At 51.7% G+C, this 22901-nt stretch overlaps 6 protein-coding genes across 6 annotated transcripts; 3 read left to right on the forward strand and 3 right to left on the reverse strand.

The window, feature by feature from the left end:
* The first annotated feature begins 48 nt into the window (after positions 1-48).
* On the forward strand, positions 49-4295 carry LOC111076058 (monocyte to macrophage differentiation factor). The gene is made up of 5 exons (XM_022369654.2): positions 49-292; positions 1763-2103; positions 2173-2363; positions 2428-2647; positions 2718-4295. Exons 2-5 carry the CDS (start codon positions 1885-1887, stop codon positions 2997-2999), a joined length of 912 nt encoding a protein of 303 aa, XP_022225346.2. The 5' UTR covers positions 49-292; positions 1763-1884; the 3' UTR covers positions 3000-4295.
* A 291-nt stretch (positions 4296-4586) lies between these two features.
* On the forward strand, positions 4587-7900 carry LOC111076050 (HEAT repeat-containing protein 6). The gene has a single exon (XM_022369645.2). The coding sequence runs from the start codon at positions 4607-4609 to the stop codon at positions 7853-7855; it is 3249 nt and encodes a 1082-aa protein (XP_022225337.2). The 5' UTR covers positions 4587-4606; the 3' UTR covers positions 7856-7900.
* Positions 7901-9032: 1132 nt separating this feature from the next.
* Positions 9033-12671, reverse strand: LOC111076051 (retinoblastoma family protein). Its single transcript, XM_022369647.2, has 8 exons — positions 12171-12671; positions 11958-12097; positions 11692-11880; positions 11276-11630; positions 10869-11200; positions 10065-10800; positions 9495-9884; positions 9033-9412 (listed from the first exon to the last, which is right to left on the reverse strand). The coding sequence occupies exons 1-8, from the start codon at positions 12357-12359 to the stop codon at positions 9257-9259; spliced, it is 2487 nt and encodes an 828-aa protein (XP_022225339.2). The 5' UTR covers positions 12360-12671; the 3' UTR covers positions 9033-9256.
* Positions 12672-14429: 1758 nt separating this feature from the next.
* Positions 14430-15573, reverse strand: LOC111076052 (uncharacterized protein C6orf132 homolog). Its single transcript, XM_022369648.2, has 2 exons — positions 14603-15573; positions 14430-14535 (listed from the first exon to the last, which is right to left on the reverse strand). Exons 1-2 carry the CDS (start codon positions 15439-15441, stop codon positions 14454-14456), a joined length of 921 nt encoding a protein of 306 aa, XP_022225340.2. The 5' UTR covers positions 15442-15573; the 3' UTR covers positions 14430-14453.
* A 1413-nt stretch (positions 15574-16986) lies between these two features.
* LOC111076047 lies at positions 16987-19707 on the forward strand. Its single transcript, XM_041594491.1, has one exon. It carries the CDS (start codon positions 17091-17093, stop codon positions 19236-19238), a length of 2148 nt encoding a protein of 715 aa, XP_041450425.1. The 5' UTR covers positions 16987-17090; the 3' UTR covers positions 19239-19707.
* A 1471-nt stretch (positions 19708-21178) lies between these two features.
* LOC111076048 (protein obstructor-E) lies at positions 21179-22596 on the reverse strand. The gene is made up of 4 exons (XM_041594521.1): positions 22476-22596; positions 22122-22338; positions 21864-22058; positions 21179-21803 (listed from the first exon to the last, which is right to left on the reverse strand). The coding sequence occupies exons 1-4, from the start codon at positions 22551-22553 to the stop codon at positions 21574-21576; spliced, it is 720 nt and encodes a 239-aa protein (XP_041450455.1). The 5' UTR covers positions 22554-22596; the 3' UTR covers positions 21179-21573.
* Positions 22597-22901: the final 305 nt, after the last annotated feature.

Raw genomic sequence — 22901 nt, forward strand, 5'->3', positions numbered from 1 at the left:
CCAGTTGAAGAAATATCACTAGCAATGATAAGAACATCGATATATTGATGTAACAATCGCCGATGGTGCAAGTGCAGCGAATGCGTTCGGACGTATTTGCAAGATTTATAAACAAATGCAGCAGCCGCAACAAACAGATGTGAAAGTGTAGTGACAGTGTTTTGGATTTTGTATGCGCGCGTCTTGTGTGTGGCTGCAAGGGCAATATCACCATCTATTCTCAGAGCTGCCACAGCCTCCGCCACGGCCGCAGGCGACTGCATCTCCATCTGCAGGCCACAAAAACATTATTGTAAGTTGTGCACTGCCACTCCGAAATGATATTCTGTAGCGCATCTGCATCGCGCTCAAGGGCCGACACGGAAGAGCCAGCCAGCCAGCCGTGTCGCCATAACAAATGGCGTGACGACGACAGATCCAAACAAATTGGATTAACAAAACAGCACGATAGAATCTGTGAGACAGTTGCTATCGTAATGTCCCAGTCCAAGCCCCAGAACAGCCCCCACCTGATGCCATAATAGCCAATATAGGGGATGCCCTGTGGCGGCGATATTTATAGCTATTGGCATAGTCGTTGTTATGGAAGTTGGGCGAGCCCAGGTGGTGGCAGGGGTGGGGTTTGCAGCATGTGTCGGTAGTGGGTTGCAGGTGGCATGCTAGGGCCCACATTCCGTTATGTTTTGAGTGACCCCCAAGCCTGTGAGCATTTGAGGCATACTTTTGGGGGGTGTCTGCATCGATCCCAGGCAGCGCAGTAACGCCCAGTGGGTGCTGGATGCGATACAGGATGGTCTCGAAAAACCTTTGAATCCAAGACCTGATAGACAGTCACCATGAGTATGAGTATGAGTACCAAAAAACAGTGGACTTTACGCGTAGCCTGAGCGCACTCACCCATCGCATCGCATCACCGATCAGCCTACGATATAGATATGTACACTTGAGTACGAGTACGAGTACGAGTGCGAGTACGAATATGTATCGCAATCATGCTCGGACCTGGACTTTGAGCCATGTTCGGAGGCACGCGCGATAAGCGAGCGGGACAGCCACTCAAAAGTCAGAACTGGTTTCCCCCGACCGTCTGGCCGTCCGTCTGTCCGCTTGCTCTGTCGCTGTCAATTGCTACAGCTCTAATTGGACGAATCTGCATCAAGTCTCCGGGTCAGAGGCATACTTAATCCCCCAGATGCACAACTGTAGTCAGTCCGCTGCCGCTGGCCAATTCCCATTGTGCTTTCAATTTGAGTTGGCCGTTTCATATGCAAACCAAATAAATATAAATTACGTGAGAGCTAGCGAAAAAATTCTTAAGTGGCTGCGAATACATGCCAGTGCGATTACGATTACAATTACGAGTGGGACAGCTGTCCGCGGACAGCAATCATTGTTGTTGAATGCTTATCAGGGCAGTGTCGTTGTCTGTGCTGCCCTTGCCTCTTGCCTCCTGGCTGCTCCCTGCTGCCACTGCAGCTCCCCACCGTGATAAGCCGTCAACGACGGCCAGTGGCAAAGTGATAATCAATTGGCCATAACCCAACCAATTGCCCGGCTACTTTTAGATTGGGATAGCTTTGTGGGTGTGCAAGAGAGAGAGAGAGGGTGGAGGGTAGAGGGTTGGCGGTGTTTATGTTGGGTGACTGGGTTGGCTAGGCGGATGGGGGGCTGACGGCAGCGAGTGAAGGCCACTCGACAGTGGATAGACATATAATCAATCAATTTTACAACACGGACAACCAATTTTCCAACTAATCCGCAGTTGCGCGCGCTGGCGACCTGGTGTAGCTGTTGTGCTGTTGCTCTCTGTAGCCCGTAGCCCGTAGTCCGTGGCCTCTGTCTACATCTGTCCATGGTACGCAATCTCGCAGGAGCAGCAGCACCATGAGCACCATTGGCAACGGTAACAACGGGAACGGGAACGGCAACGGCAGTGTGAGCCTGATGCAGGATATCCAGAACAAGTACTCGTTTCTGGAGAATCTATTCAGCAAGTTCTGGAAATCCATTATCAAGTCAAACTCCTCGCTGAAGCTCCAGCTGCGAAACATCAAATGGAAGAATTCAAAGGCCAAGCCCGGCTGTGCCTATCAGCCGACAGAGGTGGGTCCCCCCCCTGCATTCTCATTTCATTTTGGGCTTCGCATATGCTAATTACATTTCATTCAACAGATTGAACAGATGGCCAATGTGATTACCCATGGGATGTGGATACTGCCGGCACTGTTTGCGGCCATCAAGCTGTTCGAGCGCTCCACCAATGCCAGCCAGTATTTGGTGTCGTGGGTCTACGGTGGCGCTCTCTGCATGCTCTTCACCATATCGACGTTCTTTCACTGCTCCTGCTACTGTGCCGAGCACAAGTGAGTGTACATCGGCTCCCTCTATGCACATGTGTCTATATGGATTGTCCTTCTTTTGCTGCAGACCACCGAGAAACTACAAGACCTGGCCCGCCTTCGGCTGGCGCACGTATCAGGGCCTTAAGAATGTGCTCCACCGCTGCGATCGGGCCATGATCTATGTGTTCATTGCCGGCTCCTACTTCCCCTGGCTGACGCTGGAAAACACCGACCACTCGGCCATTCTCTTTTGCATGGAGTGGGTCATCTGGCTGATGGCTGGGGTGGGCATTGCCTACCAGCAGGTGAGAGTCACAAGAGCCCGCCACTGTGCAACAGTCTGACCAATCGCATTCCATTCATCGACACTGACAGCTCTTCCACGAGCGCTACAAGTGCCTGGAGACGTTCTTCTATCTGGTGATGGGCCTGGGACCCGCCCTCGTTGTGGTACTGACCGGCCACCACTTCCATGGGATGATGCAGCTGAAGTACGGCGGCGCCTTCTACATACTGGGCATTGTGTTCTTCAAGTCGGACGGCATCATACCCATGGCCCATGCCATCTGGCACCTGTTTGTGGTGCTGGCCGCCGGCTGTCATTATTATGCCATCTTGGTCAACCTCTATCCCAGCGACATTGGCATCAGCGATTAGTCAGTGGCACACAACAAACACTGCGGAGAGTAACAGCGAATTTAGACCTTAGAGTACTTAACGACAGGGATTCGGGTGCGATATATGTATGTATGAGTGTGCTCGCGGTGTATTCGAAGGGTTCGCTCTTTTGGTCAGCCATTTGTGTAACGTGTTCCTTTGAACGATGGTACCCCGTACCCCGGTACCCACCCACACAAGTCACTGCTGCTCCACAATTAGCCAAATTTTATGACGCCAAGCCGCGGCTCTGGCCCCGGCTCTGGCGCATGGAAATATGAATAATAGTTGTAGCTTAGAATAACGAACGACTAAAACACTAAAACTAAACAAAAACAAAAACTAAACTAAAATCGAAACGATTCTTGTGATCAGTATCTGCGGTCTTGCCAAAGATTCATATTATACGTGGCTCATGTCTCTACTTTTCTCACCCAATATACGTTTATTTATTATATACATACATACATGCAATACAATGTATATTGTATACAACTATATTATATACACTCTTAGGCCGTAGCCCGTACTGTACGATATTTAGATATGGATATTCATATATTTGTATATGTATATGTATGTGGGTAGACAGATACAGACAGACAGATTTATATACAGTCTGCTGTATTGTATATACCTTATATACACCTGATGCCCCTTATACAAAGCTCATGTTTCTCAAAGACTTCGACCAGACAAAAGGCAAACAACTCAGACCCGAAAATCCAATTTGTACAAACATAAAATTAAATATTCAATCGCCCGGCCACCTCCTCCTGCCTTTTGAACACTAGAAGCCCGCCTAGCATGCATAACAAATACATGTTTATATACAGAAGATGTACATACATACATCAGATCAGAAAATATATATATATTATACATACATAGTACACATACACATAATTATGTACTCTTATATACGGATATGTATTGTAGTTCGATTTTAAGGCCAGACAGTCTCAGTCCCAGTCCCAGTCCCCGTCCCACAGTCACGAACCAGTCTGTTGGCCAGTTCATTGTTTAGCTCAGGGACTACTCGACGTATTCGCAGATACTGAAAGATAATGATTTGATATGATTCTAGACTCTTGAGATGGTTCGTGATGGCCCTCCTGCACCCCCTCCCTCCACCAACAACCGAATAATTGTATATTTTTAAGGTCTACAATGGGTTTTTCAGCGTAGACTTTGTTTCTGGCGCAGTTCGGGTCTAGTTTAGATTTTAGGACAAATTCCTTGGGCATCCAAACCAAAACTCAATTGATGCTTGAATAAAGGTTCATTTTCAAACGATCTGAGGTCTTTTATTTTTATGTTTCGCCCACAGAAAGCGAAAATTTAAGTTTAATTTTTGTTTAAAAAATAACGTTCTTGCTTGCCGGGCAGATATCGATTGGGATAGAAACGCGCGCCAGAATATATTCCAGCTCAACTGCAAAGCCTAGCTGACATATATAATTCCCGCGCCCTCACTGCATGATGTCCCGACGAGGCTATCTCTGTTTTTGCAGTTAGTCATTGACTAAATTCCATTTAACTTTTACTGCACACAGAAACTATCGATATTAGCATGGGTCTATCGATGGTGTCTTTGATGACTAACAATGGACGGCGATAGGGAGAAACAAGCACACGATGGGCTTTTGAGTATTTTAAACGCTTTAAACACACCCGGTGAATGCCTGACAGGACTGCCGTTGGACAGGGCGAGTCTTCAGGAGCATCGGCAGCTGCTGCACGACATCCGGAGGGCAGCAGGCGTGGAGCAAGGCATCACAGCCGAGCGAGTGAAACAGCTGCTGGCGGACGCGGACCAGAGGCGGAGCAATGACCTGCTGCGGGCATGGCACTTGTGGCTCAACGAGCTGGTCCTCACCAGGCGGCTGCTGCTGGCTCGACCGCAGCTGCTGGTGGAGTGGCTGCTGGAGCGGGAGGCTGGGAACGGCGTCGCGGACGAGCTGCAGCTGCTGCACACACTACTGAAATCGCTGCCTGGACATGTTCTGCAGCCCTTTTGGCCAGTTCTGTCGATACTGTCCCAGCCGCAGGACGTGGAGGCGGCTCTGTTGCTGGTCATGTGCCAGGACACGGTGTATGTCGAGCTGGGTGAGTCGGAGGATCCGAAGCTTAGCCAGTACCTGGCCAACAACCTGTTGCAGCCACACTATGAGGGACGCTGGGTGTCCGCCCAGTCGGAGAAGCTGCCCTTGCTGCTGGCCCACACCCTGCAGCTCCTCCAGAAGATCGTCAGCAAGAATTGTGACTACGCGGAGCAGCACGTTCCGGAGCTGATGGGCTACGTTTTGGCCTACCTGCCGTATGGCAATTGCGGCGAGTACCCCGCCAAGCTGCATGTGCCCCGTAGGGTGCAGCCCGCCCAGCAGGCTGCTGCCTATGGCACCGAGGAGGAGGATCAGCATCAGCCCACCAGCAGCCTGAACAAGTCCGGCTCCGGCGGCAAACGCAGCAAGGTAAGGAAGGTGCGCAACCGCAACCACAAGCAGAAGAGCGGACCGTCGGGCGAGGCAGCCCACAACGCGCCGCAGGACCGACTGCTGCTGCTGAGCAATCTCGACTACGGCTGCCTCACCGGCGACACGGAGGCGTGCACCCCCTCCGACTCGGAAGGCCAGCAGGCGCAGGCAGACGCACCGAAAGCGCTGCGCCAGCTGCAGGCCAGCGTGCGAATCTCCGCCCTCCACCTGATGAGCGCCCTGACCAAGCAGCTGTCCCGCCGCTGCCTCTACGGCTACTGGCACGCGATCTTCCCCAGCGAAGAGGGCTCGCAGTCGCAACACCACCTGCTCCATATGGCCAAGTACGATGGCAATTCCCGCTGCCGCGCCCTCGCCCTCCAGCTGGCCGGACAACTGCTCTACGGCTCCAAGGGATACCTGAGCCAGGCCCACTCCCGGGGACCCTCCACCTTCACCCCGTTCTCCGTGAGCCTGGCCAGATGCGTGATGGCCGTCTACCGCTCTCTGACCGCCATCCTGGAGCGCGAGTTCGCCCCTCCCGTGCTGACGCAGTGCCTCAAGTGCCTGGCCATACTCGTGCAGGCCACGCCCTTCGACCAGCTGGAAATGGGCTTCGTCTACGAGTTCGTGCTGCCCGTCAAGAGGCTGGCGAAGAGCGGCATGAACACGCCGGTGGCAGTGGCCGCCCTCATGGTGATGGAGATGCTGGTGGCGACACCGCGACTGACCCAGGAAATGTCCAGTGCCGTGGGCCTGGGCCCTGCACAGCGAATCGAGGTCCAAATGGAGGGCCTCCATCTGGAACGTAAAGAGGAGCGAGAACGTGAGCAACTCGAGGAGCTCTGTGATTCTGAAACGGAAGAAAACGAGCAGGAGCAGGAACAGAAAGAGGAGCAGGTGGCACCGCTTCAGGGGCTGCATGAGCCGTCATCGATACCGCGCAACTCGTGGCTCTTGCGCATGGTGCTGCGCTATCTGAGCTGTTTGTCGACGGAGCCACTGCTGCAGCTGGAGTGCTACCAGGTGCTGCTGGCCATGACCACACACATCGGACTGCTGCGGAAGCAGCTGGCACACCTCGGACCGGCCATCGCCTCGGGCCTCATGTATGGCAATGCAGACGTTCGGCTGCATGCCGCCCGCTGCCTGGACTCGATGGGCTACCAGATGGCGCATGTCCAGCCCGAGGCTTCCGACCGAGACCTGGAGCTCTCCTTCTGGCTCGGCCTTCTGCCCCACATTTTCAATGCCTTCTACGCTGAGGCGGCGCCCGGCCCCCTCAAGAGCGCCCTCTGTGACTCGCTGTCGAACATGGGCGTCGTTACGTTCGAGGATCTGCCCACCGGACAGCGGCGCAGTCTGGTGGCCTTCCTCAGCGGCTGCAGCAGCGACGATGCCGAGGATGCCCTGGTGCGGGCGGCCGCGCTGCGGGCCCTGGCCGTCTTCGCGCATCATCCCTCGCTGAAGGCGAACCTCGTGTTCGTGGAGAATGTGGCAGAGCTGACGCTGCGCCTCACCAGCGACTCCCAGGTGGCGGTGCGGATCAAGGCTGCCTGGGCCCTGGGCAACATCAGCGACGCGCTGCTGACCGGCGTCTCTGGCAACTCGGAGCGGGTCTACGACGCGCTGCTCGACCGCCTCATCCAGACGGCCACCAAATGCTGCGGCGACCACGACAAGGTGCGGGCCAACGCGGTGCGGGCCCTCGGCAATCTCCTCCAGCTGCAGCTGCTGGAAGTGCAGCGCCAAGATGTTGCCCAGGAGAAGACGCTGGCGCAGGCGGCCATTATTAAGCTGCTGGACTGCATGCGGACCGCTGGCGGGGCCAAGGTTAAGTGGAATGCCTGCTACGCCATCGGCAGCCTGGTCAAGCACCGGGCGTTCTTCTCCGGCAGCGCAGGCCTGGGCGATCTCCTCTTCCCCTCGCTCTGCCAGCTGATCGTGCAGCACGCCAACTTCAAGGTGCGCATCAACGCCACGGCCGTCCTGCTGCAGGTGGAGCAGCGCACGGACTTTGACTCGCACTTTGCGCTCGTGTGGCGCTCGCTACTGGAGGCCCTGGAGCGCTCCAATGCACTGGACAGCTTCGAGGAGTACAACCACCGTGACGGGCTGCAGCAGCAGCTGTGCCTGGCCATCGTCCACCTGCTGGCCCTGGCTCTGCCCATCGATCTGCCCGCCTGTCACGCGGATCTCGAGCATCGTGTCGACATGGTGGTGCCCAATTGGCGGCGCGTCGCCTATCGCATGATACCCGAGCAGTCGGCGCCGCTCTTCACCTGCAGCCAGCTGCTCGACCAACGACTTCATTCCACTGCCGTCATGCAGCGTCCCGCCCTGAACTTCATAGTGAAGACACTGCGACTGGACTCGTAGGAAGCATTCAGCCCACCTCCCACTGTTCCCCCAATAAATTCACTCCAAACCTCCCCCCCCAGGGGGAACAGATATGAAACAGCCAGCCACATTGATTTCTATAAAGTTTATTTCTATATATTTTGTATACTCGTTTATAATGTGGGGGACCTTCCTAAGCGAATAGAGCGCCTGCCTATCGATCAGAGCGATCTGACTGCACGTGCCACCCACGAAAGATGTTCGGATGGTGTTGCGAAAGCTCTCATTGTGTATCGAAATAGGAACAGCGCAGAGCGGAAAGTCCCTTAACAAACGAACGACAAATCATAGGGCAAATCATGGAGATCTAAATGGAGTCTAGTCTGGTGTGTGTGTGTGGACTACTTAATGGTTAGGATATCTAGACATATAATCTATGTATATATCCCCTGGCTCTGGTCCTTTATTGCACAAAAAGCATGCAGCATTATCAAAGATTATTGATGTTTGAAATCCGAAATCTGAAACATGTATGGGGGCGATCAGGAATAGAAGGCCCAAGAAGAATAGCCCTGGGACCATTGCATCGATTCTTTTCATTGCATCCTTTCTTAAGAACTTGAGAACTCAGAAAACACGCAACGCTAAATCTCCATCAGTGGGGATAGAGAGAGATGCTCTTTAAATCACTAGCGGAGGGGTATGCATACGGCATAGAGCAAAGGAATAGTTAGTGGGTGAAAGGGGATATATATGTATGTATATATATGCATACATATTAATTGAATGGCTTTGTTAAGTGCCACCAAAAGTAATTACAAATGTCACATATGATCTATCTAATGTCTAAAGATTAGCGATACCAAATTGGGCTCTAAGTGAGTTTCGTGGCTCGGTGCTATGGTACAATTTCTGCCATATGACATATGACTTGGTGTGTGTGTGTGTGTGTGTGGGTGTGGCACTCTCCAATGATTGTGTCTCAGCCTCCCACTCCACTCGTTCATGAGGGAATCGAAACGAAAGGGGATGCCAAAACGGGGCTACAGATGCAACTGCGAATGCGAGAATACGGATGCAATGTGTGGTTGGAACTTTGAATTAACTGCAAGAGTCGTAGGAGATATAATGTGGATTTCTATGCTGCTGATTTCTAAGCGGATTTCTATCGAACAAGGTCTATAAAAGGATGCTTACGATTGGGTTTGGGTTTGGGTTTTGGGTTTTGGGTTTTTTGTGTGTTTAAATTAACAAGTCAAACTAAAAAAAAATAAAAAACAATCATAAAATCGACCAAATAGCCCCCTCTGGTCCTCTGGTCCCACTGCCAGCGCATCGCCCCGCGTCGGCACGCCGCCATCGTCCTTCTATACTAAAATCTAAGCTGCCCCCAGAGACCCCGTGTCTGTCTATGTCTCGTTTGACTCGCATTTTCTTGTTCTACTTGGGCTCCCGCTGCTCGCTCTCCCGGTCGTCCATCACCGCCTTGATCTGGCTGAGGTGTGTCGGCAGATTGAGGCGCTTCGTTTCGAGGTCATCGCCAAAGCTGAGCATGCGCTTGCCCCCGCGCACCTTCTCGTTCATTAGTTGCAGATCCTGCAGAAAGGACATTTGAAACATTTGATGAGCCACAGATGGTAAGAGGCAGGAGAGGCACGCGGCCACGGGCCACAGTTACCTTTGCGGGACTGCGATAGAACTCGTAGACCATCTGATTGGGCGACTGCTGGATCTCGTTCTTGGGCATTTGCGTCACATACAGCGAGTGATTTTGGGTTACCTTCTTCGGCTGGGCGGCCCGCTCCGACGGATGGGGCGAGAGCAGCAGATCGGCGGCCTTTATCTTGCAGCCGGTCACGTCCGGTGTCATGTTCAGGTAGTCGATCGCAAACTGCTTCATCAGCGGCACATACTTGTTGTTGTAGAAGTAGATAATGTCCTTCACCTTGGGCTCCCCATCGTCATTGAGGCCGATGAGCACTTCGCGGTAGACGCTGTTCACCGCCTGCGGTTGATTGCGATAGGCGCGCATAATGTCGCTGAATTTGGGATCCTCCAGTTTCGATACCTATAAAGGTGGCAGGTCGCAGGGGGGGGAGGGGGGATGCCATTGGCGATTAGAATTGCATTAAGATAGGGCAAAGCATAGCAGGGGAAGAATGGAATGGCATGGCATGGCAACAGCACTTATGTAAGCGCGCATCAATCCAAAAGAGACAGAGTGAGCGACAGAGAGGGACAAACTCACCCTTATGTAGATATATATTGCACACATGATAATTTGGTCGAGATGGCGATCCTTCATGAGGTCTGTCTTCTGCGTGATCGAGTGCTCGAAGATGTGCCAGATGCGCTCGGGTGCCTGGTCGACCAGACTGAGCTCTGAGCAGAGCTTCTGGATGCGCAGCCAGCCGAGTAGATAGACCTTGCGCAAAAATATCTGCAGGGCGCCGGCGGTGCGGTCACAGTTCACATCGTAGTGGGTGGGCAGCGGCTTGGGGGCGGTGGCGATCATGTACCAGACGGGGGAGTTGCTCGCCCAGGCCAGCCGCTCGAGGCAGGTCTCCTCGATCGAGTTGAGATGCTTGATCAGGTAGCGGTTGAGGCAGCCCTCGTGCGAGCCGTGACGCACCACAATCTCAATGATCTTCTGGAACTCGAAGGCGCTAATACTGAAACACTCGAGCACCCAGGGGAACTTGAGCTCCGTCTTGTAGGCCTCCAGCACCAGCTCCACGCAGCAGGCCATCAGCGTGATGTTGAAAATGTCCAGCGAGATCTTTTGCACCAGCAGACGCTTGAGATCGAACTCGGGCTTGTTCTTGATTTCCGCCTGCAGGATCTGATCCAGCAGATAGTAGTAGAAGGACTTGGCCAGCTTGAAGCGGCTCTTCGCCTCTCCCGACGGATAATTGGCGAGAAACTTCAGCTTGATGTCCTCGATGATTTTCAGCAGCTTGGCAATCACCTCGTCGCCAGCTTGCCTGCCACAATACACGATACAGAACGATAAGCAACCGCATAGCCGTCGGAATGGATGGGGGATACTCACTTGACATAGTCTGTGGGCTCGGTGATGCGATCGAAGGCACTCAGCTGCTTCACATTGTTGGTGGCATTGAGGACGGGCTCAAACTTCTCGCCGGCCATGGCCGGCTGGGCGGGCAGATCCTGTTTGCGTGTCAGCGGCGTGACCGGCGGTCTCAGGGCCTGGTCGTTCAGGTTGGTGTGATCGCTGGCATCGTAGGCGCTCAGGATGCGCTCGTCGAACTCGCCGACGCTCAGCACGTACTGCTCGTAGCTGATGTTGAGCGACTTGAGGTTGCGCTCAAAGTTCTCATTGGCCAGGAGGCCCAGCATGGTGTCCTTTTGGCCATAGATGGTCTGGAGGGGAATGGAGAGGCATGTTAACGAATTGAATGAATTTGTTGCTGCATTCTCTCTCCATTTGCCACTCACCATTGTCTGAAAGAAGCTGGACATGATCTCCCTGAAGGTGGTGGCCTTCATGGCCTTGGCCTCCTCGGTCATGTCACAGAAGTACGTCAGTATGCAGTGGGGATTCGCCTTGAAGTCCACCTCCGTCCAGTTGCCGGGCAGGCCGTCGAATTTTGGATTGATGAGATCAGTGCGCCTCTCGGCCAGCACATTGTTGTAGATCAGATCGAGGCAGCAGATCATCAGGTTGAAGGACGTCACCAGGTCAACGGTGGTGCTCGGCTTCTGGTTCTTGGCGCACAAGAACAGCCGCCAGCAAATGTCATCCAGCTTGATGTAGGAGCACTTGCCATTGGCATGATTGGCATGCAGGGAACTGCAATGCGGAACAGATGATTATGCGATTACAGCCACAGAGCCGGTGGGTGAGGACTCACATGTATTTCGAGTGGCGCTTCTCGTTGGGCGGACAGTTGAAGATCTTGTCAAAGATGTTGCGAAAGCGTTTGTACAGTGTGAATGTGATGCTGAACTTGCGATCCAGTACCTCGATCTCGTTGACAAACTCCTGCGGCAGGTTGGCCATGTCGCACCACTGCTTGATTTTGGTCTTGAAGTCGTAGATGCTGCAATAGACCAATACACAATACACAAATATGCCAAACTGATGTTGCAGCGTGCGTGAATCCAAAGGGAACCCTACCTCATCTGGCAGCAGCGCAGCAGATTGTTGAGGGATACGCAATTGCCGCGCACCACGGCATCCTGTCCAATTACCGTGGGCGTGCTCGAGCGACGGCAGGCCGCAAAGAGGGCGCAGCAGAGCCACATCAAGGAGTCCCCCTGCAAGATATCACATTTCAGATTGGTTGCGTTGCGGGCGGGGGCAAGGGGGGACGGGACCGGGTTTACTTACCTCCATGACGCAGCGCTGCCTCACATCCAGGTACATCGCCCAGCCGTCCTCCTCCGTCTGGCTGTCCATATTGAGTTCGCGGCACAGATTGATGTATTTGGCTTTCGTGATCTCCAGGGTGTCGTCGGTGACTACGGCCCCACTGACCACCTCGGCACCCAGCTCCTGCTCTTGGCCATCGTTGCTCATCGTGCCCGGATGCGTTTTCACTAATTTTCACTACACTTAACTTAGGTTTTGTGGGTTTTTGTTTGATTTTGTATATTTTGTATGTGGTGCTGATTGTTGGTGTTGCTGCTGCCGCCGCGGGGCGGGGGACGTGTGCAGGCAGGCAGCGATGACAGATTTCCGTACTTTTTAGTAGCCTGTTTTGGCGCGCCTCCGGATGCTCGCTGAAGTTGTGCTGGGGTTGGGAAACTGTGTTCCTATTTTATCTACCGTATGCAGGGCATGCACTTTTACGCGCCGCACCTAATTTTTTTATTAAGTAAATGGCGGGAAACAGTGATACGGCCGATGTTATCGATAGCCCTCAAAAATATACCGGAATATACCATCTCATTTGCCAAATATACCGTAAATATACTGATAGACAAATGTTTGCATAAGAAATGTAATTAAACCGTATTTTCCTTTATCTGACATCATTATCATATTGACATAATTGATGTATTCTTCCGCATGCACCGTAAATATACCTTATAATGTCGACGTGAAAATATACCAAAAAGTATAAAATATACCGTATTACCCCCTGGCGGGAAAGCAGTGTTGCCAAACGAACTAGTAAGTTCACATTCTGAGCTGACTCGTTTTTCTTCATGAACCGAAATATGTGTTGGTAAACACTAGTTTTGTCATTAGCAGGGCTATCGATTGTTTTTTGGCGGTCGTATTTGAAAGAAACGGCCGACTGCTTTGGAGTTCTATTACTTATTAATTTTTGTACTATATTAACCAAAAAAAAATACAAATTTTATAAACTAAACTGTCTTTGTCGGGAGCAGGTGCCTCAGAAATACGAATCGTACACATCACTGTCTTTTGGCTCCTCCGACAGGCTCAAGAAGGCTTCAGACTTCTGCACCTTCGGTTGAACTTGAGAGCCACTCGCTTGGGTAGGTTTATCCATTGTCACACTATCTTCGGAGCTCGATTCGCTTAGAGGCTCCAACATGATCGGTCGGGGATGGAACCGAACGCGTCTTTCCTCACAGGCTGCTTGCTGCTGGTCGCCCGCCAAACCAGTGTCTAAGGAGATCCGCGAGTCGTCTGCTGGAACCATGGTGCACTCAGACTCGGATGGGCAGAGCATATCTTCGCCCGGTTCCTGGGCATCTACAAATTGTGTCATATTATCGTCTGACTCCTCCAAGTGGTTGGGAGGGAGCTCCGTGTGGACGTGCATTTTACTCAGCAACGGCGAGTACTTGGCATCCATCGGCGCCCCTTGCTCTTTGTGTTGTTTCACTTCTCTTAGCTGTTGGGGATTGAAGCAGCTGCCCAAGGGCTTCTGGCCGCGCACCCAGAGCACCTTCATCTCGCCCTCATCGGTCTCCTCCAGCAGCTCCTGCCACGGCTCCATACACTGCTGCTGTATGCGGGCCGCAGCCAAATTGGGCGTCTTCTTGCGACGTCTCAGCGAGGGGTGCGCCAGCACGTTGCGGGGCGACGACTCAGCGACGAGCTTCTGACGCTCCGTGGGATCCACGTCGACGCTGGTGTCCTTGTTCAACTCCTCGAAGGACTTGCGCTCCGATGCCGCAAGCGCTGATGGCGCTGATGGCGATTCGTAAGCTGTCTTACTGTCCTCGGTGTAATTCTGCTGGACATCCATCAGCAGAGGGTCAGGGGGGCAGGGGGACTGGGCATCCTCCTCCTCGTCATCGCTGGGTAGCTCCTTGTAGGGAATCAGTCGCTGGAAGTTGGGATTGGGGAAAGCCCACACCGCCCGCTCGATCGAAAATCTCGTTATGCTGATTCATTGCTCAGCAGAGTCAACGTTTTCTTTCTTCTTCTTTTTTTTGCTTTCAGCTGTGTGTTATTCGTGTAATTTTTTGTAGTTCTAGTTCTAGTTTAGTTTTAGTTGTGCTCCGGGGTTCGACTACGTCTGAGCTCACGAGAGAGACTCTGTCTCTGTGCTCGGCACTGACATTCGGCTCTGTGATAGATCTTCCCCCGCCCCCCTTATAAATATAAAAAAAATCATGTATATATATGTATGTGTCCTCGATTCTCCCTCGGAAGGGTTCTGTTCGGTTCTGGGCTCCTCTTTGGTTCGCTTCACTCCCGCCAATCGCCGATGATCTGGGACGAGGGCACGAGCTCCAGGCGACTGTTGAACAGATGGGACGGCATTCCGAATCTGCAAATAAAAATATGATGGGTATCAGACCATCGCCCACAGGAGGCCCCACTGGGTGGGAACATACCTGGGACGGAAGGCAGACACTGGAGCTAGCTGCGGGGCTGACTGTGGGGCTAGCTGTGGTTCTAGCTGTGGGACCGCCCTGGGGCTGGGCTTCACGCGATTCCTGGCTCCTGGCGAGGAGCCCGCCTCGATGCTGTCCAGCGTATTCCGCACCACAAACTGCTGCTGTTGCTGGCGTCGGGCGGAGGGGGTAATCTGCATGAAGCGAAAGAGGCGGGGCATCGCATCGTCGTCTGGCTGATTGTCAGTGACCAGCAGGTCATCCCCGGGAGCAGCAGCAGCAGCTGCAGGAGCAACGGCCGCGGGAGGCGTGAACATGGCCGCCAGCCGGACTGGCACAAAGGCGGGGAGACGAACGGTGACCGGAGTGCCGGGAGGCAGCGGATTGGGAGCAGGCGCCAGCACCACTGGACGTGGCGGCGGCGGCGGTGGAGGAGGAAGAGGTGGACGGGGACGCACGGTTGGTGGCGGTGGTGGTGGTGGTGCTGGCTTCGTGGTGGTTTCCTCCGGCGCTGGGCTGGTGGCCGCTTCCTGTTCCACCTCTCGCCAGGCTTCCAGCAGCGTCACCAGCTCATCCTTGCTCATGTGGCCCAGGCCAATCGGATTGTAGGCCCACTCCCCGCCAATCGGCGTCACGCTGTTCCAGCCGGGCGAGCTGGCCGCCAGGTGGCCAATGGAGCCGAAGGAAGCGAACGGATCCAACGGAGGCGACTCCGCGAAGAGGGAGCTGCGCTGAGGACGCGCGAGGAGCAGCTGCTGGCCGGAAGTGTCAGCTGCAGCCGCAGCGCCCACCAGATGCAACAGAAAGCAGAGCAGCGCTACTCTTATTGTTGTGGACATGGCGACTGTCGACCGTTTGCCTGTCCATGGGGAGGAGCTGGCTCTTTTTATAGTATCCGTCTGTCCGTGCAACGTGGAACGGGGAACGTGGAAAGCGGAAGCAAACGGAAGTGCACACGCACCTTGGGCGGCGGCGGGTGAGCATCGAACAGGTTCCCTCCCCCAGCAGGCCCCCAAGCTGCCCACAGCAGATGGTCACTCTAATCGAAACACGAGTTAGACGCACAAGTACAAGGCGGCCAAGTACCTACTCGATCCCAGCCAGTCTCAGTCCCTGGTCCGGTTTTTGGCCTCTGGCTGCGAACCACTTTTCCTTTTCGGGTCTGGACTCCACTCCTCCTCCATGTGCGGCCAGACAGGGGTCCGTCCCTGGACTGTGGCGCAACCAGTTGTCCGAATTGTCACACGGCCACGGCCGGGCTGGCCTGGCCTGGGCTGGCCTGGGCTGGGCTCCTTTGCCCATATATATGTCCGCCTGACCGCATAGAGGAAGCATTTGAAAAATGCGTTCATGTGCATTTCCTTCATGGGTGGGGGGATGGTGTGGGAATAGCGCGAAGATGCGAATTGCGTAACTGGCTTTGGGCGAAACGAGTTTTTTTTTTACCAAAATGACATCATGCTCTCCTTTGGTCAGGGACGCTCTATTTATTAGATTTATCAGTGAACAGGGGGAAATTAAAATTTAAGTTGTGCCGCCAAATCACAGTATCGATATCTACCGGACCAAAAAGTAGCGAACATGTCATGCGTGAACAAAAATTGCAGGTATCGTTTTTCCGTTTCCCTATTTTATGAATACTTAAAAAAAATGGAGCCCCTAGTTAATTAAACCTATAGAAAATTTATGTATCTATCGGATAAAATTATTTGTTTAGGGCTGAGAGTCCCAGCTAGCTAGTAATATTAAACGGAATATCAAAATCGGGGAATATCAACTATGAAAATGTCAATACTATCGATAGTGGCTCACAATTTACACGCAGAAATGAGTCCGGACAGAGTTTTGAGTGCTCTCTTTCGACTGGGTCATGGCAAGGTATGGCCCCAGTATTAAGACGGCCAAACTTTTTTTAAGGGCCTCGTAAGGACCTCACCCTAGCCCCGACGGAATAAATATACCATGTTTGCGTGAAAGCACAAAATCCCGCACGGTGAGTTATGTGTTGAGGTGGGTATTTTTCTTGAAAGCTCTGAATTTTGTGACGTAATACGTCACACCTCAAACCCTTATCCTTGCGGCGCAATCAAAAGTTCAACTTCAAGTTCGAACGTCGTGTAACGTCGCTTTGGCCGTTTTAGTTTAAACCCTATTATGTAAAGAATAATGAAAAGGAGTTCTGAAAACTAGCCAATCTTGTAGAAAATTTATGTATCTATCGGATAAAATTATTTTTTTAGGGCTGAGAGTCCCAGCTAGCTAGTAATATTAAACGGAATATCAAATTCGAGGAATATCAACTATCAAAACTATCGCAGAACCATCGATAGTAAAGGCTAGCAGTAAAATATGGATCATATCGATAGTGTATTTGTACATTTTCTACTTTTTTAAATACAAGAAAATTTTTTAGCGAAACATTGGTAAATAGAGTTGGCGTCGGGCAATAGCTGATATTTAACGATTCGCTTGCACAAAGAAAAGGGTCATGGATGTCGACTGGCAAAACACTTTGACTGCGATTAAGGATCGCGGCCAGTATCTGCTGCAGACTGAAAAATGGGCCGACTGTCGCTTCCTGGTGGGCACATCGCCCAATCACCGCATCATTGCCGGCCACAAGCTGCTCCTGGCGATGGGCTCGCCGGTGTTCGAGCGGATGTTCTTTGGGAATCTGCCGGACAAGACCGATCCCATTGTCATACCCGATGTGCAGCCGGAGGCCTTTGAGGCCATGATGGAGTACATCTACACGGATCGCATCACCATTGGCTCCTTTGACAAGGCCTGCGAGCTGTGCTACGTGGCCAAGAAATATATGCTGCCCCATGTGGTCACCCGTTGCACCCACTTTCTGTGGGCCGATCTCAGTCCCAAGAACGCCTGTCGCGCCTACGAGTTTGCCAAGCTATTCGATGAGCCGCGCATTATGCAGAGCAGCATGGACCTGATTGCGACCAACACCAGGGAGGTGCTATCGGATCCCAGCTTCATGGACATCGAGGTATCCACATTGATGGCAATACTGGACCAGAACCGCCTAAACATCGACTCGGAGCTGGATCTCTTCAATTGCCTGCTGAAGTTTGCCAGCGAGCGAGGCATCCTGAACGAATCTGGCCAGCCCGAAGGCCTCTACATGTCCGGCGACAAGGAAGTGACGACCAAGCAGTCCCCGGACCACTCCGCCGGCGACATAATGGTGGAGGAAATCAAAATGGAGCCCGATGTGGCCGCTATGGTGCAGCACATGCATCAGGATGACGATGGCGACAGCTTCGAGGCAGACCCGAATGGAGCCTCAACCTCGTCAGCAGCTGCCGCGGCCGCCGCCACATCTTCGCCCGATGCGGAGGCGGATGGTGATGCTGACGCCGCTGCCTCTGACGATGTGGTCATCATTGAAAGCGATGCCTCCGGCAATGCCCTCGACGATGAGGTGAACATGATCAACATAATGGATGCCCAGCGCACCATCATGGACGGGGCCATGCTGCGGCAGGCCGTCAAGAAGATACGTTTCCTTACCATGACGCCGCAGCAGTTTGCCGAAGGACCGGCCCGATCCAAGCTGCTGCAGCAGCACGAGGCCCTCGCCATCCTCATCAAGATCTCCAGTCCCACCCTCAACGACTGCAACATGCCCGAGGGCTTCTGCATCTCGCGCAGCACTCGCAACTTTTACGAATCTGGACACCGTCAGAGGGAGTTGTCCACCTCGTATAGGCATGCCGGAGCCGCTGTCGCATCGTCGGCCACCTTCTTTCCGGTTTTTGGGAATCGCAACAACGGGGGCGAGGTGCTCTTTTCCCGCATGGGGGCCACCATACATCGTACCAACAATCGCGCCGACGCGCCCGCCCCCCCTATTAATGCGGGCGTCTTTGGCGAGGAGGGTATCATGCCCATAGGACTGCGGGCACCGGAAACGGTGAGTGTGGCAGACAATCCTGGCGCCAATCCCGCCAGCCATGCCACATTGCGTTGCTTTGGCGATGGCTATGAGGGCGGAGGAGCCGCACCCGCTGGACCTAACAACGCCAATGACAACGAGCCCCCAGTGGCAGGAGGTGTTGCAGGTGGAGGCGTTGGAGGTGGTGGAGAATCTGGCGGGAATCAACACAACGACATGGTCCGAGCCTACTGCACGCGCTCGCTGACACGTCAGTTCGATTATCGCAATACCAGCGTCACAGATGCGGGTGTCACCTTCCAGGTGGACACAAACATCTGGATACTGGGCGTCCAAGTGCCCACGCGTGTACTCTGCGGCGAACTGATGACCTCGGCCGGCTTCACCGAACGCTACAACGAGGTTCTGTACGCCCACATCCAGGATATGCACGGCTCGCGGATCACCTACACCCATTGCACGGCCCGGGTGCGCTATGACTCGCTGCTGGACATCACCTTCGACCGGCCCGTGTACATCTACCGCAATCAGATCTACAAGATATACGTGGTATTCAACAAGACTGGCTGGTATCCGATGTACTCGTGCGTGCCCGACGCGAACAGCCATCGGGTCAAGTTCATGTTCAATGTGGGCAATCCGACGGAATCGGTGCGCGATGGCCTCATCTATGCGATCATATTCTTCACTCCGCAGGACCATGCACGGCATCTGATCGACTGAGCCAGGTATTCAACGGATGCCGCCCACATTTGGCTTCATTTTAAGTTTAATTTTGAATTTTTAATGTGATAGTTTTAGGCCGGCGAAGTATTGTTCCGCACGGTTGGAAACTACTTTGCCCATATTCTTATCGTTAGAATAAAAATTGATCGTCCTATTCCAAATATCCCTAAACCCTAAATCAAACATATGGGCATTTCTCTGACGAGACCAACAAATTAAATGTCTATTAAACACACACATTTCCATTTAATAATAATTCTATAGTCTAAATTTAATGAACGACAACTAATTAACCCAATTGACAAATAATTTTATTAACTTTGATGTGATGTGAAAACCTATTCAAATAAGCAAAAGTTCACTTTTTTGGTACGTTTTGTTATTTTCTTATTGTCTTAGTCCTTTTTTCTATTATTATAATCTTTTATAAAAACATGATGATTCTTGAGAGAATTTATTCCACAAATTTCTAGCATATTCAACTATCTAAAAAAAATACAAGTAAAATGGTTAAATTTCGGTTAACGGTATACTTTTAACTGTTATTAACTTAGGAAATTTTGTGCCGTGCGAAAAAGGTTTTAATTAAATTTAAACAAAAAACATTACTACGAATCATTTTTGATGAGTTTAAATTGATCGCCGCGAAAACCACTTCCATATTTGTGCCGTTCGAATGGCTTGATTTTTGGCAAAAAAACTCGAAAACTAATTTTTGCCTAAATTCCACCTTAGCACCAGTTATAGGGCTAGTCAAAAGGCGTGTCATAATGGTAAAACAATTTTAAAAATCCCATTTTGTTCTTTCTACCACTTTTCATATGCGTGCCATTCGGCACTCAGAGAAATGCCCATACACTTATGTTGGATTATACCATTGTGGGCGCATTCCAGTTTCGGAATATGAAGCATTCAATGCACTCGAAGGGCAGCATTTCCGATCGCATTAAGTCTAAATATAATTAAGTAAAATATTTGTGTAAGAATCCACCAACCAAAATTAATAACCATTTCCGTCTGTGTCTATATAAACATCGCCCTCCGTCGTGAAACAAACAAAATTTAGTGACCCACCCAATGGTTTTTCTTACAAAGAATTGCTTCACCTTTGATCGATCGCTCCAATGGCAGCCCCATGCTAAATGCATATGTATGTATGTTTAATGTTTGAATGTCACACAATGTACTTAGAATAAACTACTTGTACAATTAAGCTGAATGTCTGTATGATGGAAATGTCGTTTACTCGTACAAGAAATCAACTACTCAAAATACATATATAAATAAAGCAAAACCCATTATTGTAGCATTCAAAACTTTATTGAATATTGGCATGGTACAACAACAGTGGAACCGTAGGATCTACATATACGTACATATACCGTTAGCTTCAGGTAGAGGCAGGACAGCGCTCCCTGTACGTCTTGCTACGCTCTTTGCCTCTCCCTCTCACACACTCGGCTAGCACTGCACTGCACTGCTTGCAATGACAGAAGGAGAGAGTGCACTCGAGGTGGGATACATGCTATTTTTTCTCTATTGGCAACTGATTAGTATTAAAATGAAGTTGTCTGCACCATTCCATCGCATTGCCTTGCGACATCCCACGGTATATGCCATTGCAGTTTATTGTCTCTCTCTTGGTGTCATCTGTTTGCACCGAGCGAGAGAGAGTGCGTGTGGGAGAGAGTGTGAGTTGATGGACATGGTGAGCAATTAGTATGAGATTCGCTTTCTGACATTGCTTCACATTGAATTAAAACACTTTGCAGTGCACTTTGATGGGATGTGTATCAGGTGAGCGGGGGGGTGCAGCATACCTAGTCGAAACTGTGTGAAAAGTGACAGTTGCAAGGCTGGCTGCTATGACACTATTAAAGCTGGCAAAATAAGCACACCCAACATACCGAAAGCCCGGAGTTGTTCCCCGAAAAGTATTACAATAAATAAAATTAACTTTATTGCGATTCATTTACAAAAACAGGGAGCCCAAAGAACAACAAAAAGTGAATTAAATACAGAAAGAAAGAAAGAACGATAGACGACAATGTTAATAGGCAAAACTACTATATGCAATATTTTGTTTAATTAGGTTTTGGGTTTCTTTTCGCTAGGAAATTCGGGACAGTGCGAAAGGCATACGGCATACGCGTGCAGGAAGAAAAAAAAAGACTCAAGAGAGGGTGAGCTAAATAGATTGGAGTGGATTTGATACAGCTAGTCGGAGCTGGAGAGCTGGAGCTATTGAGCTTTTCATATGTACGTATTTATATACAGAGCCGATCCCAGCAGAGATCGTACGACGACGACGACGACGTCCGATGATGGATCTCTACTTTCCGTAGTTGGCGCAACCGCCGCTGGCGTATTCGGGCTCCTCGCAAGTGAGCGTGTGCTCATCGAAGACTTTGTCTTCGCCGCAGCTGATGAGACGGGGATGACCCTCCACGCAGGTGATCAGGCGATGGCAGTCCCCGGAGACGGGGAAGCGTGGGAAGGGCCAGAAGCGAGCGGCCACCGAATTTGGATCCACCTTGGTGGGGCACTTGAAGCCAACGACAGCTGTGAACACACGATCGTAAAGAGAGAGAGTGCCGGGTGTGAGCTTTGAGTTGATCTTACCCTCGGGATTGCAGTGCTCGAGGAGCTGGTCGGGCCAGTTGCAGCCATGGATGCGCTCATCGTAGGCCAGGCCAGCATCGCAGTCCTGCTCGTGGGGTTCGCCGTGGGCGCATTTGATGTACGTGGTGGCGCAGTCCTTGGACACCGCATACAAACCGAACTGATACTCACAGCCCGGCGAGGAGATCGGAGTGGCTGTGTGCAGTGGTTCAATTTCAATTTCAAGTTAACCAAATCGGATGTACCGCAACTACTCACGATCCCACTGACGGCCCTTGCAGTCGACGGCCCAGTTGTAGTTGCAGTGATTGTGGACGGCGCCCTTGCCATCAAAGAGCAGCCCATTCTCGCAGGTCTCCAGGGTCAGGGTACCATTGGTGCAGAGGAAGAACTGGTCACAGTTCTCGGTGTGGGCATACGCCTGTTCACCGTACTTCTCGGGGCACTCGGGTGAGCCTACGGCCAAAGCATGTCCTGGTAATAGAAAAATTTAAAAATAAATGAAATTAAATAAATCAAAAATCGATAAATATCAAATCATCGATCGAACATCTTCGATTATTTAATCGGATCATTTTGACAGTTGCTGCTGCAGCTGCGGAAAGTGTCAGCAGCACCCATGTGGCAGCCAAGTGGGATATGCTGCTGGCAGCCACTTCCTTCCTGCCTTCCTTCCGCACTTGCCAACATGGGTGGGGGCGGAGGCGTGCAACTGGTTTTTGGGATGGGAAGTGCGAGTGCAAGTGACGCCACCGTCTCGACACTTTCGCGCATCTTCGCGGCGCTTCGCGTCGCGTCGCCGTCTAGCGGCAAATGTGCGGCGCCGTAACGTGATGTAACCGCCCCGCTGGGTATCGCTTGGAATGCCGATGCCACCATCGAGATCGGGTAACAGGTTGATTGCCTACCTGTCTGCCAACACTTTGCTCAGAGCAAAAGCCCAAAGCCGACAAAAAAAAACAAAAGCAAACACAGACACCGACGCATACAATGTGTGTGTGTGTGTGTACGAATGAGTGTATTTAAATCTGTGAAGAT

The sequence above is a fragment of the Drosophila obscura genome, unplaced genomic scaffold, assembly GCF_018151105.1.
Source record: "Drosophila obscura isolate BZ-5 IFL unplaced genomic scaffold, ASM1815110v1 contig_29, whole genome shotgun sequence".
Classification (NCBI taxonomy): domain Eukaryota; kingdom Metazoa; phylum Arthropoda; class Insecta; order Diptera; family Drosophilidae; genus Drosophila; species Drosophila obscura.